This window comes from Xyrauchen texanus, chromosome 27 (assembly GCF_025860055.1).
Source record: "Xyrauchen texanus isolate HMW12.3.18 chromosome 27, RBS_HiC_50CHRs, whole genome shotgun sequence".
Lineage (NCBI taxonomy): Eukaryota > Metazoa > Chordata > Actinopteri > Cypriniformes > Catostomidae > Xyrauchen > Xyrauchen texanus.
The window spans coordinates 14,556,712-14,570,048 of NC_068302.1; the positions used below are offsets into that span (position 1 = coordinate 14,556,712).

The 13,337-nt window shown below is 37.4% G+C and overlaps 1 protein-coding gene across 1 annotated transcript; it reads right to left on the reverse strand.

Annotated features, from left to right (window-relative positions):
• Position 1: 1 nt before the first annotated feature.
• sb:cb288 (uncharacterized) lies at positions 2 to 9,400 on the reverse strand. The gene is made up of 5 exons (XM_052094484.1): positions 9,272 to 9,400; positions 8,262 to 8,310; positions 8,108 to 8,176; positions 2,215 to 2,299; positions 2 to 2,036 (listed from the first exon to the last, which is right to left on the reverse strand). Exons 1-5 carry the CDS (start codon positions 9,338 to 9,340, stop codon positions 1,982 to 1,984), a joined length of 327 nt encoding a protein of 108 aa, XP_051950444.1. The 5' UTR covers positions 9,341 to 9,400; the 3' UTR covers positions 2 to 1,981.
• Between the last annotated feature and the right edge of the window lie 3,937 nt (positions 9,401 to 13,337).

The window sequence follows — 13,337 nt, forward strand, 5'->3', positions numbered from 1 at the left end:
AACCCCATTATAAAAACCCATAGGAAAATCTAGAGGGAAACAATGCAGAATTAGACTTCTGGGTTCACCTATTACCTGAAGTATTGTAGTTTGTTACTACTTTTACAAATAGTTTATGGACCCTTTTCACACTTCCAGAAGTGGGTGCATATATTCGGGTGTTCATATACGCCCTTTTGCGAGAAGTGTCAGAAGAGAGAAAAGATGCCAAATTTACTGTCACTCCCTCAGCAGCTGTATTTGAAACATCACTGCAACAGTTAACTTAAAAAATAACTAACTAAATAAATAGTAGGGTATTACAAGACAAAGTATAGTGAAATAAAATACATTAAATAATTGAAACATTGAAAAAAACGTTTTGCAAGATTTACACTGGTATATTAAGGCGGAAATTCATCTTCAGTCTGTAAAAAGTTACCAATGAAATTACTGTACATGTGTAAGCAATCCCATTTTTAAGGCAATAATGTTAATACTATGTGAAAAGCAAGCTATATATTTATTGGAGTAAACAATTTATCAGCAGAACTGCAATACATTCAAGCAATGTACAAATTGGCAAAGGACACTTTAAGTGAAATGTTCTTTTATTTCTTATGCAGACAATTATGAGGATGAAATAAACAGTACTATTAAGTACACTTATTATGACCTCACATGAATATAAAATTATCTAGCAAGTTTTAAAGCTACAAAAATTGATAAATCTACCATTAAAACAACTGTTGTGCTTGTACAATGTGACAAAGTCACCGTTCACATTTGCCGTCATTGATAGTAGCATGCTACAATTCATAACATATCAAACATTTGTGCCATGAAAACGAAAAAGTATACAGTGACAAAAAGGAATTTAATATATAAAGAGAAAGTTCACCTAAAATATTGACATCAACCTCATGTTGTTCCAAACTTGACATTCTTGCTTCTGTGGAACACAAAAGGAGATCTTAAGCAGAATGTTAGCATCAGTCACCATTGATTTTCATTGCATCTTTCCAAACAATGAAAGTGAATGGGGACTGTGGCTAACGTTCAGCCCAGCATCTCCTTTTGTGTTCTACACAAGAAAGAAAGTCATACAGTCTTGGTAAATGTTGAAAGACAGAATGGGTGAACTATTCCTTTAACATTCAAATCAAAAGTTGCACAGAAAGTACAGTAGGCCAAAAAACCCCACCTGCAATAGAAACCAGCAATCTGCAACACCCTATCTCACATTCATTCACACGTAGACAAAGACATTGAAACTTTAACCCAGACTTCTGCTGCTCTGTTGTCAATACTGCTGAGTATAGGAAATTGCACGCAAGAACTCACTCACCTCACTGGTGCAGAGTTCACTATGGTCAAAGGGGATGTTTGGAAAACAACAAGGGCCAAGTCTCATAGAATTTATGATAAAGGTCATACATTCATTAGCATAGCTAACAATGATAAAATAAATGTCCCCATATTTTAAACAATATAAAGACATAAGCCTACAAAGACTAGACTGGACATCTTGGGCGATCATGTTTCACCAAGGAAAGAATATAGATCCCTCTGCCATCTAGTGGACATTAAGCTTTTTGCTATTTTTATGCATCCTTAATACACCATAAGCAAGTAATCTAACCATACATACCACAAGAGCATATCTTTTGGTTTGTTGTTTCCTTTATATACACTGAATATTTGCAAAGATTCCTTTATTCCCACTTCATCCATGACCATTGCAAAACATGGACAATATGTGCTGATCAGCTAAGCAGACAGACAAAGAACCTGATGGATGACTTTTTAGATTTTCTGATGATTATGTAGAACTCTATAGAAGAGGCATCCTGGTCCATTATCCATGAAATGGTCCGTTACTTAAACCAGTGTACGTAATAAGATCAAACACGGTGTGTAAGTGTGCTAATACACTGCAGGTGAATTTCTGACCTAAATCAGTTTAAGACTCTGCTGGCCAGGAAGACTTCCTTACCTGAGGTCAACACTTAAAAGACCTCTGTTCACGAACTTTCAAACTTGTTCTTTTTTTCCTCCTAACACAGACAGAGAATAGGACAAAGCATAAATATTAAACTATATACAATATTTTAAAAGTATATTTATATTAAGTACATATATAAGACAGACAAAGAAATATAATTATATATATATATATATATATTTTAAATCAGACTCAAAAAATAGCCCTGTATAAAGAAAAACAGTTGATACCTTTTAGGTTGTGTACCCATGCATTTCCAAAGAACTGCATATAGGGCTAATAGAAAGCCTATGAATACTGCTGCAGCTATTGCACCTGTGAACAAAAGCAAACACACATATAAACATGTTACACTGTCTTGTTATATTTTCCCAATGCAGACTTAGACCGACATATGAAGTGCCACAGTTTCGTCATGTTGGATTCATCTGAGGTGGAGTAAAGTATTATAGGATCAAAAGACATACTTTTCCACTTAAAATTTAACTGGGCCACTTAGGTGACCTCATGAGGACAAAATTATGAAACCCTTACTATTTGGCACATACAAGGCCTACGAGCTATAAAAGGTCATGGGCTTCAACCTACACGACTAAATGAGGGAGATCAGTTTGGCTTCTATGAATGCTTTTCATCAAGGAGACTGACCCAAAGCTATAATGTGTTTATGGAGAGGTGTGGGATTAAATGTCAACTTGTATAAAAGGCTGGTTTTGAAGGGACAGCAGTGCTGAGATTGTAATGGTAAGAGGGAAACATGGCACATGGAGAAGGCAAATTCCAGTGAAGACATGGAAACCAGTTTGGGCATGTTAGCGAAGAGGCTGGAAAAAAAAGAAACTATCCAAGCTTCTCTGTTCAATCTAGAGAGTTTTGACGCTTTCAGTGTTAACGCTTTCTCACCCACATGCTGTTGCACGCTGCATTCATGCATTACCTAGAGGACATGTTTCTTTTATTCAAACCCTGACTGTCTCTCTCCTTTTTCAAACAACTCACAGCTTTTAGTTAACACAATAACAATAACTGAATTTACACGAATGGATGATAACGGTCACATATTTTCTTTCAAGTATTTGTTTAAAAACAAAGAAGAGATACAAGAGAGAAATTCTGATTCAATAGAGAAAACGACTAATGCAGAGAGTGCTTTATATGCACAGCTTAACATAAGTAACAAAGCCACAAGCACATGAAAGTGAACCTCAGGAATAATTACTTTTAATAATTAATTATTTTATAACAGAAATAATATTATTATTATTTTACCCTTACCTAACCCTTTGAAATAAAGAGGCCCAGGCAAATGCCAGAGATTTCTGGACTACCCCAGGTTGAGAAACCCTTTTGGACAGGGAATCTTTTAAAGACTGTGCAATTTTCTAGTATATTAAGTTTATACATTGTACATATGTACAACAAGAGTCAATGAATGATAACAAACAAATTTGATTACATAAAAGAAAGAGCAAAGGTCAAATGCGTAGACTATTAAATTGAATGTTGCATTGTCTCCCTGTCAAACGCACTCTTAGCACATAGACCACTGACCAGTATAATCAGATCTCTCCAGAAATGTGGAGTATAAACATGGTGTTTCTTAGGAGTTCATTGTGACTGATATTAATAAACAACACTTGTCATATCTTCCAGGGAATAGGGCATACGAGTTGTGAAATCAAATGATTAATTTCACGCTTGATTTCCGCTCAGAACACAGAAACATAAAAATGTCAACAACAGAAAGGTATTTATTAATAAAAAAAAGAGTGGAGAGGTCAAAAATAAATCAGATGTCAAAAGCTTTTGTTTTGACAGGACATGTTTAGGAAGCGTAAGCCATTTGAGAGTCACACAAAACATGGTGAACAAACCCTCCAGACAGAGCAAAGGGGAGTTTCATCAGACTGACAATTGAGAGAAGGGATCATCAGAAAATTATAAAGTATATAAAACATGCATAAATCTCAAACTTGGAGATGAATAGATGATGCACAGAGTAGGACTCATGAGAGTTGGGGACAGAGGCATTGAAAGAGTGAGAGGAAGACAGCATTAAAGAGGAAGGACAAGTCAAATCAGTCAAACCAGTGACAAACAAGCAGTCAGCAAACAAACATATCTTTCTGAACAGCATGAAGTCTACATTAAAGCCAACATTAAACGACATAAGCAATTCATTTAAATTCCATTATCCAAAATAAACAGGATATTAAGCAAGAAAAAAAGGTAGATGCTACATACAATAAGTGTTGTATTTACACTAAAAGTTTTACATTTACACTAAGTGTAAACAGTAACAAAAAGCAAATAGTGCAAGAGCCACACTGTCTGGCAGGTGTTATGTTACAGAGCCTCTTAGAGGACAGGAAGGGGATTTGTTTTCTGAAATAGCTTTGCGTTCCCTCGCAATATTTTTGCGTACACTTACAATATGTTTTGCATGCCCTCACAATAGCTTGCGTTCCCTCGCAATAAGTTTAGCATTTTCTTACAATAGTTTGCATTTCCTCGTATTACATTTTTGTTCCATCACAATAAGTTTTGTGTTCTCTCACAATAGTTTGCGTTCCCTCGCAATAAGTTTTGCATTCACTCACAATAGTTTGCGTTCCCTCGCAATAAGTTTTGCATTCTCTCACAATAGTTTGCGTTCCCTCACAATAAGTTTTGCAGTCTCTCACAATAGTTTGCGTTCCCTTGCAATAAGTTTTGCATTCTCTCACAATAGTTTGCATTCCCTCACAATAAGTTTAGCAGTCTCTCACAATAGTTTGCATTCCCTTGCAATAGCTTTTGTACCCTCGCAATAAGTTTAGCAGTCTCTCACAATAGTTTGCATTCCCTTGCAATAAGTTTAGCAGTCTCTCACAATAGTTTGTTCCCTCGCAATAAGTTTTGCAGTCTCTCACAATAGTTTGCATTCCCTTGCAATAGCTTTTGTACCCTCGCAATAAGTTTTGCTGTCTCTCACAATAGTTTGCATTCCCTCGCAATAAGTTTAGCAGTTTCTCACAATAGTTTGCGTTCCCTCGCAATAAGTTTTGCATTTTCTTACAATAGTTTGCATTTCCTCGTATTACATTTTTGTTCCATCACAATAAGTTTTGTGTTCTCTCACAATAGTTTGCGTTCCCTCGCAATAAGTTTTGCATTCACTCACAATAGTTTGCGTTCCCTCGCAATAAGTTTTGCATTCTCTCACAATAGTTTGCGTTCCCTCACAATAAGTTTTGCAGTCTCTCACAATAGTTTGCGTTCCCTTGCAATAAGTTTTGCATTCTCTCACAATAGTTTGCATTCCCTCACAATAAGTTTAGCAGTCTCTCACAATAGTTTGCATTCCCTTGCAATAGCTTTTGTACCCTCGCAATAAGTTTAGCAGTCTCTCACAATAGTTTGCGTTCCCTCGCAATAAGTTTAGCAGTCTCTCACAATAGTTTGTTCCCTCGCAATAAGTTTTGCAGTCTCTCACAATAGTTTGCATTCCCTTGCAATAGCTTTTGTACCCTCGCAATAAGTTTTGCTGTCTCTCACAATAGTTTGCATTCCCTCGCAATAAGTTTAGCAGTTTCTCACAATAGTTTGCGTTCCCTCGCAATAAGTTTTGCAGTCTCTCACAATAGTTTGCGTTCCCTCGCAATAAGTTTTGCATTCTCTCACAATAGTTTGCGTTCCCTCACAATAAGTTTTGCAGTCTCTCACAATAGTTTGCGTTCCCTTGCAATAAGTTTTGCATTCTCTCACAATAGTTTGCATTCCCTCACAATAAGTTTAGCAGTCTCTCACAATAGTTTGCATTCCCTTGCAATAGCTTTTGTACCCTCGCAATAAGTTTATCAGTCTCTCACAATAGTTTGCATTCCCTTGCAATAAGTTTAGCAGTCTCTCACAATAGTTTGTTCCCTCGCAATAAGTTTAGCAGTCTCTCACAATAGTTTGCATTCCCTTGCAATAGCTTTTGTACCCTCGCAATAAGTTTTGCAGTCTCTCACAATAGTTTGCATTCCCTTGCAATAGCTTTTGTACCCTCGCAATAAGTTTTGCTGTCTCTCACAATAGTTTGCATTCCCTCGCAATAAGTTTAGCAGTTTCTCACAATAGTTTGCGTTCCCTCGCAATAAGTTTTGCAGTCTCTCACAATAGTTTGCCTTCCCTCGCAATAAGTTTTGCAGTCTCTCACAATAGTTTGCATTCCCTCGCAATAAGTTTTGAAGTCTCTCACAATAGTTTGCGTTCCCTCGCAATACGTTTTGCAGTCCCTCACAATAGTTTGCATTCCCTTGCAATAGCTTTTGTACCCTCACAATAAGTTTTGCATTCTCTCACAATAGTTTGCGTTCCCTCGCAATAAGTTTTGCAGTCTCTCACAATAGTTTGCGTTCCCTCGCAATAAGTTTTGCATTCTCTCACAATAGTTTGCGTTCCCTCACAATAAGTTTAGCAGTCTCTCACAATAGTTTGTGTTCCCTCGCAATAAGTTTAGCAGTCTCTCACAATAGTTTGCGTTCCCTCGCAATAAGTTTAGCAGTCTCTCAAAATAGTTTGCGTTCCCTCGCAATAAGTTTTGCAGTCTCTCACAATAGTTTGCATTCCCTAGCAATAGCTTTTGTACCATCGCAATACGTTTTGCAGTCTCTCACAATATTTTGCGTTCCCTCGCAATAAGTTTTGCATTCTCTCACAATAGTTTGCATTCCCTCGCAATAAGTTTTGCAGTCTCTCACAATAGTTTGCGTTCCCTCGCAATAAGTTTTGCATTCTCTCACAATAGTTTGCATTCCCTTGCAATAGCTTTTGTACCCTCGCAATAAGTTTTGCAGTCTCTCACAATAGTTTGCATTCCCTTGCAATAGCTTTTGTACCCTCGCAATAAGTTTTGCAGTCTCTCACAATAGTTTGCATTCCCTTGCAATAGCTTTTGAACCCTCGCAATAAGTTTTGCAGTCTCTCACAATAGTTTGCATTCCCTCGCAATAAGTTTAGCAGTCTCTCACAATAGTTTGCGTTCCCTCGCAATAAGTTTTGCAGTCTCTCACAACAGTTTGCGTTCCCTCGCAATAAGTTTTGCATTCTCTCGCAATAGTTTGCGTTCCCTCGCAATAAGTTTAGCAATCTCTCACAACAGTTTGCGTTCCCTCTCAATAAGTTTTGCATTCTCTCACAATAGTTTGCGGTCCCTCGCAATAAGTTTTGCAGTCTCTCACAATAGTTTGCGTTCCCTCGCAATAAGTTTTGCAGTCTCACAATAGTTTGCGTTCCCTCGCAATAAGTTTAGCATTCTCTCACAATAGTTTGCATTCCCTCGCAATAAGTTTTGCATTCTATTACAATAGTTTGCATTCTCTCACAATAAGTTTAGCGATCTCTCACAATAAGTTTTGCATTCTATTACAATAGTTTGCGATCTCTCACAATAAGTTTTGCATTCGCAAAACTGTGGCACGCAGCGACTTGAGCCGCTGAGCTGGCTCCAAAGAAGGAGATGATGGCGATTTATGGTATCGGATTGAAAAGAAATAAGTGGTATCGTCCATCCCTAATAGTCACTCCAGGAAAAAAAAACATAGAGCTGGACTTAATTTTATACTTGTGAATTGATTTGAATGTGGTTGATTTGAAGTGGCTGTAACCAAAGTCTCTTTCAAAGCAAGTCAGTCCACTTGGATGCCATCTTGGGAAACCTTGGGCAGCTATTTTATTTAGATACAAGCGCCATAAACTCCTATCTACTTAAATGGAGAAAGACTGAAATCTCCTAAACGGTTTGTCAAGATTACGATTAAAGAACATATTTCAAATCAGCAGTTAAATCTGACAACAGTGGTATAATAAATTGTGCTTCTTTACATCAGATTATAATAAAAACACCCACAAATTTTCAGGCCGGTCCAGCTAATGCACATGCATGTTCTTGAGTTGACTGAAGGGTGATTTCTGTATCTAAAAGGTGTTTTGCTCTTTTACCTGTAAGGCGGGACTTCCTTTTCTACATCCGATCAATTTAGATGCCATGTCGACTTTTTGGATTTAAGATTATTTATTTATATAAAAATCCAGTTTATTAAAAAAGAGAATATATGAAACATATTTTAAAGATTGGGAGTCACAGTAAGATTGTACCTGGTATGATTCCATTCCCTCTGTAAATAGGGGTCTCGGCAAGTGGGGGTGGATGAGTAGTTATTGAGCCTTTAGAGACAACAAAGGTGATGTAAAGACATGCAGGTAAACATATCATTAGCATGAGTGAATTAAAGCAGCTTAAAAAAATTACCATTTCTATCAGAGTGGGAGGGAAGCCACGAAGATACTGGAGAAATGATCTGTTGAGAGATACAGTAAATCTGTAACAGGGTCTGTGGACATGTGCCTCATTTTTTAACATTTATAAAATGTCCACTGGGAAAGTGTGCAACTTCAAAGATGACGTAAACTTATGAGAACAAAAATGTAATCTGATATATTTCATACTGTAATGCATAGTTTTTAAAACGGAACAAATTGCATAGGTCAGATTCAAAATAGCTCTGATGAGGAATAAAATATTGAAACTTTTCATTTCCTTAGTGGTCAAAAAATCCTTAAGAGCACCTTAAAAGGAGCCTATCCAACACTAACAATGTAAATGCTAAAAGACTTATACTGTAGAAGTGGGGTATTTTGTAATATAAATCACATAATTAAATTTTACTGTATGAAAGACAACTGAGCCAGTTTGTTTTTGTTTAAATATATCAGATGTGATTAAGAAGTCTCACCAAACCTTGTTCAGCTTAATAGAAAAAGAGCAGCTGACATGAATTCAGTAGGTTACAAAAAAGCGAGAGAGAGGCACATCCAAGCACAGTTGTTTAACCAAGATAAGAAAGTATGCCATGACTGAAAGTTTCCAAAACATGCTGGAGGACAGGAAATGGAAGAAAGGGAGCAAGGCAGATTTATAGTTTCTCAATACTTGCTCCTCAAAATAGCTTTATATGGAGACATTTCTCTGTCTTTCAAAAGCCAACACTTAAATGTACTAAAAACTTTTAACAAACAAACTGACAAAAAAAACAAAAATGTGTAATTCTGATAAACTGCATAAGTCAACTTCTACCTTTAGTATTGAACTAAAGCAAAACCCTTTTTTTTTTTTTACTTTATTTTTCTCAGCTAGAAAGGGTCTTTATATAGTCTGCAAATACATGGATGATTTAAACAAAGGAACAGTATCATGCAGAAGAATTTTGCATTCATTTATATGTTGCAATGCATTGCAATATTGATTGTGTTTGCTTGTACCTGTGTGAGGTTGTGGTCCTGCGGTTCTTCTTGAAGAGAGCTGTTGTTGTTTCTCATCTCTGGCCACATGTTTCAGCGCGTGTATGTTTGTCTTCCTCTACGACTCGGCCCAGTGACTGTTCAGAGAGGCAGTTAAAACAGTCAAAACCCCCATTTGCTCCGAAACTGGGTGGAGAAACAAGCGCACCCGCCTCTAATCTGTTTAAATCGTTTCTTAGGCCTAATATTTGATCTGGCAGATTTGATCTAGGTTCTTAATACATAATTATATACAGTGCATGCAATTAAGAGACTGTAAATATATCCCTCACAGCCTCGTTTTCATTTGCGTCAAAAACCAAACATGGCAAGATAGCGCACATATCTGTTTAAAGGAATATTCCGGGTTTAATACAAGTTAAGCTCAATTTGACTTGCATTTGTGCAAAATATTGATTACCACAAAAATAATTTTGACTTGCCCCTCCTTTTCTTAAAAAATAAAAAAATAAATCTGGGTTTCAGTGAGGGACTTACAATGGAAGTGAATGGGGGCCAATCCTAAATACTAAAATATTAACTGTTTCAAAAGTATAGCTTCAAGATGTAAAAAAATATGTGTAACATAACACAAACATGATTGGTATGCTAAAATAACTTACTAACCTTTTCTGTGTAAAGTTATAGCCAATTGTACAGCTTTGTTTGCCATGATGATGTAATGCCAATAAGCACTAAAAATTATGATTTAAACAACTTTACAGATCAAATAATACATTATATTTAACATTATTGATTATAATTAATCTAGGTGCTTTTATAAAATTACAAGATTCACAAGGTGCACTCAGTCATTTTTCTTCATTAAAAACGTTTTACTCCAAAAGGACTGAATTGTTATTTTGAAACATAAAATCATGACCACTGACATAAGATGAAGATCCCATTCATTTCAGTAACCTTATAAAAGCTGTTTTATTACTACATGGGGAGGGTCCCCTCATGGGGGCTGCCATGTTATGATCACATGGCCAGCCGAACACTACTCACTTAATCACAAGTCCTGTTAAGTCCTGTTATTAGACACTTTTACTCATAATTTAAATAAATCATGGCTGACTGTGAATAGTGAATTTCTATAATGGCATCATTAACTTTTGCATTTAAATGATGCTGCATCCACGCCACTAGGTGTCAGTGTAAAGGCCAAAGTATATTTTTGGTGTCCGCTTTGCGAATCGCTCCGTACACAAAATGTGTGATACAAATTAAAGTCCCCGTGAACCGGAAGTTGCAAACGACTTTTCTCCAGTGTTGTGACGTATTTCCGAGAGAAACGGAATACTAAATGAGGCAAAATAGTGGGCGTGGCTTTTTTTTTCCAACTAGCACCTGATTGGATCTAAAAAAGTAGGTGTTTCATTCAGAAATGGAGGCAGATCTTAACGCAAGTTTACAATCGGTTGTTGAGGATTACTCGCCGCCTGAAACACCGCCAGCAGTCCCCTTCCTGCAGCAGGAGGAGGAGGAAGATGAAGAAGAACAGGAACACATGGAGGATCATTTCGTCACGGGGGGAATCAGACCTTACATGTTTGAGCCGTTACATGCGGAGGGTTCGAATGGTAAAAAGTGTTCCGTGAGTGTCACAACCAAAAATGCACCTCCTCGCCATCTCTCCTTTCACACGTTCTCAATGCTCACAAACACACAGGCAGCCTGTCTACTGTCAGTTGGAGGGGCGTGGTTACGGATGTTAAGGAGACGCCTTAACCGTCAAACCTACATCATCAGGCAAGGTCCTCCAATGCAGAGGGGCGGGGAATTTTCAGATTTTGATTAAAGATTATGAAGCCCAAAAATTTTTTTGTGTGGATTGACTTGCATGGATGAATTGTTCACCACAAAATGATCAATTTAGGCAAACAAAGTAAGTATGGTCAATTTTGAATTCATGGGGACTTTAAGTCATCAGCACAGTTGCTCGTCTTGGCCGCACACCAAGTGTGCCGCACAAGCCCTCAAAAGTCAGCACAAGCCCCCCCCGGAGCTAGTATAGGTCATAAACCCCGCCTCCCCATGTTATTCAACGGACGTGAGATCAACTAAACAATTAAATTACACTTCACATATCTTTTTTCCAAAGATAGTTGCTGTCATTTACTGTAGTTTCTATCACGTTGATGTAATTTCAAGTGTTTGTTTTCAAAATAAGTTTGTTTTTAGTTAGTTATTTGATGCTTTAAAAACGGTGCTGTGACATCACGATTGACAGCTGTGATTTACAGGTTCTCTGAGCGAAGTAGTCACTGATGCACCAGTTGACTTTTTTCGGAATCTTCGGAGGACTCCCATATTACTATGTGGTTAGTAGTTGTATTTACCTTATTTTAATGAGGTACTGTAATCAGCAGACATCAAAATTGGAGAGGAACGGAGCAGACAGAGGCCACTTAAGAAAAGTGCAGGGGCGTGTGCTTGCGATTGATTCAGCGAGAGTGAGGGCGGGGCCTTGATTTCGCGGCTTTACTTCCTGCTCACTACTGCGCAGGGCTGGTCCCGAAATCGCAACTGCGCAGACTCAAGTCCCAAGATGTCAGCGCCATATCGGGACACTGGCGGCTTCAGTTCTCACCAATGGAAAAGAGCGAAGGGGCGTCGGCCATCTTTTTTTACAGTCTATGGCCGCACACCGCCTAGAGTTTATTGACTCGCTCTCCTCGGCTGTTCACGCCGCATGTGCATGCACTGGCCATTGACTGTACTAAAAGAATGTCACAAAGTCTTCCAGGTGTAATATGTCTTCCATATGTAAACACACACATCAAATAGATGTCTGGGTGATATATGTGTACTATCAGGGACTCTGAATATGGCCTATATTGGGCACCCATTGATGTTTTCAAGGAATCATATTTCTAATGTCCAAATTAAATAAATAAATACATTCATACATTTTAGAATTGTACACTGAATTATGCTGCACTGCAGTGTAGTACAGTGACCAAAAAAACGAAGGAAAATCACACTTGACATAGTTACGTGATCTACTGGTGGAACATGCCCATTGCATTCATTTACTTCATAATCACAGTTCTTCTAATTGTGGTCTGACATTAGAGAAAAGCAGAAATAGGAGAGAGAGCAAAAGCCCCTGACCACAGGCTTTCACTCTCAATAATGGTACAGAGGCAATGTGATGTAAACCTCAAATTATAGTTTGTTTTTAGGCCTGTCCCAGTTAGCTGCAGTGTGTTAGCCTACAGACTACATGATCTGTCCATGTTGGGCAGGAAATGTGTAAACATGGAAGCTTCTCTTTCTAATTGTTCAGATGTTGAACCACAGTATAAGCACCATAACAAGAAGGGATTAATTGTTCATATGTTGAACAATGCATCAAAACAAGAAGGGGTCAAATCTGGAACAACTAGCTTGACTAGTACAGCTCGAAGGGGATTACATCAGTCACCCCTATTGATTGTGTGCTTTTTCTTACTAAAGAAGTATCATGTTGAGTCTGTCATGTTGATATGCTTTATGCCTTTTTAATATTGGATGACAGTCTAGCATATCATTTTAAAAGATTATAGTTATTTAACTTTTGAATATTTGACTTGGTAAATAATGAAAAGTAATTCACAAGATGTCAAACAATTATATTATATATTATGTTAAACTGTGGAGGTTACAATGGTCTCAGTTAGCTTTGCTAACTTTGGTTTGTGTCTGAAGCTCAGGGCACACCACTGTCAGACCAATGGTGAAAGGCACTGCACACAAAGACGTACACATAAACCACAAGAATACAGTTCAGGCCTGCTTGATTGTCAGATGAAGTATTGCATTTATTGTAATACTTAATGTTTTTAATGGAATATTTATCCTATTTTATATGATTTAACATTGTGTTGATCATGTACTGAAGAGTAACTCAAAGGCTATTTATTATTTTTTGTCCTAGTTTTGGCACTGTTTGTACATTTTGGGTGAATATGTTCACACAAAAAGCACTAGGGGACTGTAATTATTTGATTTGTTGATCACCTGTATAACCTTAATACACATTTAGACCCCTTCAAAAATG

Bases quoted from the DNA above. Each gene is read 5' to 3' on its own strand.
- sb:cb288 (XM_052094484.1), bottom strand. From the start codon at position 9,340: ATGTGGCCAGAGATGAGAAACAACAACAGCTCTCTTCAAGAAGAACCG. The intron at 8,311-9,271 runs GTACAAGCAAAC...ATCTCTCAACAG, and splicing joins AGGACCACAACCTCACACAG to ATCATTTCTCCAGTATCTTC. The intron at 2,037-2,214 runs GTATCAACTGTT...TGTCTGTGTTAG, and splicing joins ATGGGTACACAACCTAAAAG to GAGGAAAAAAAGAACAAGTT.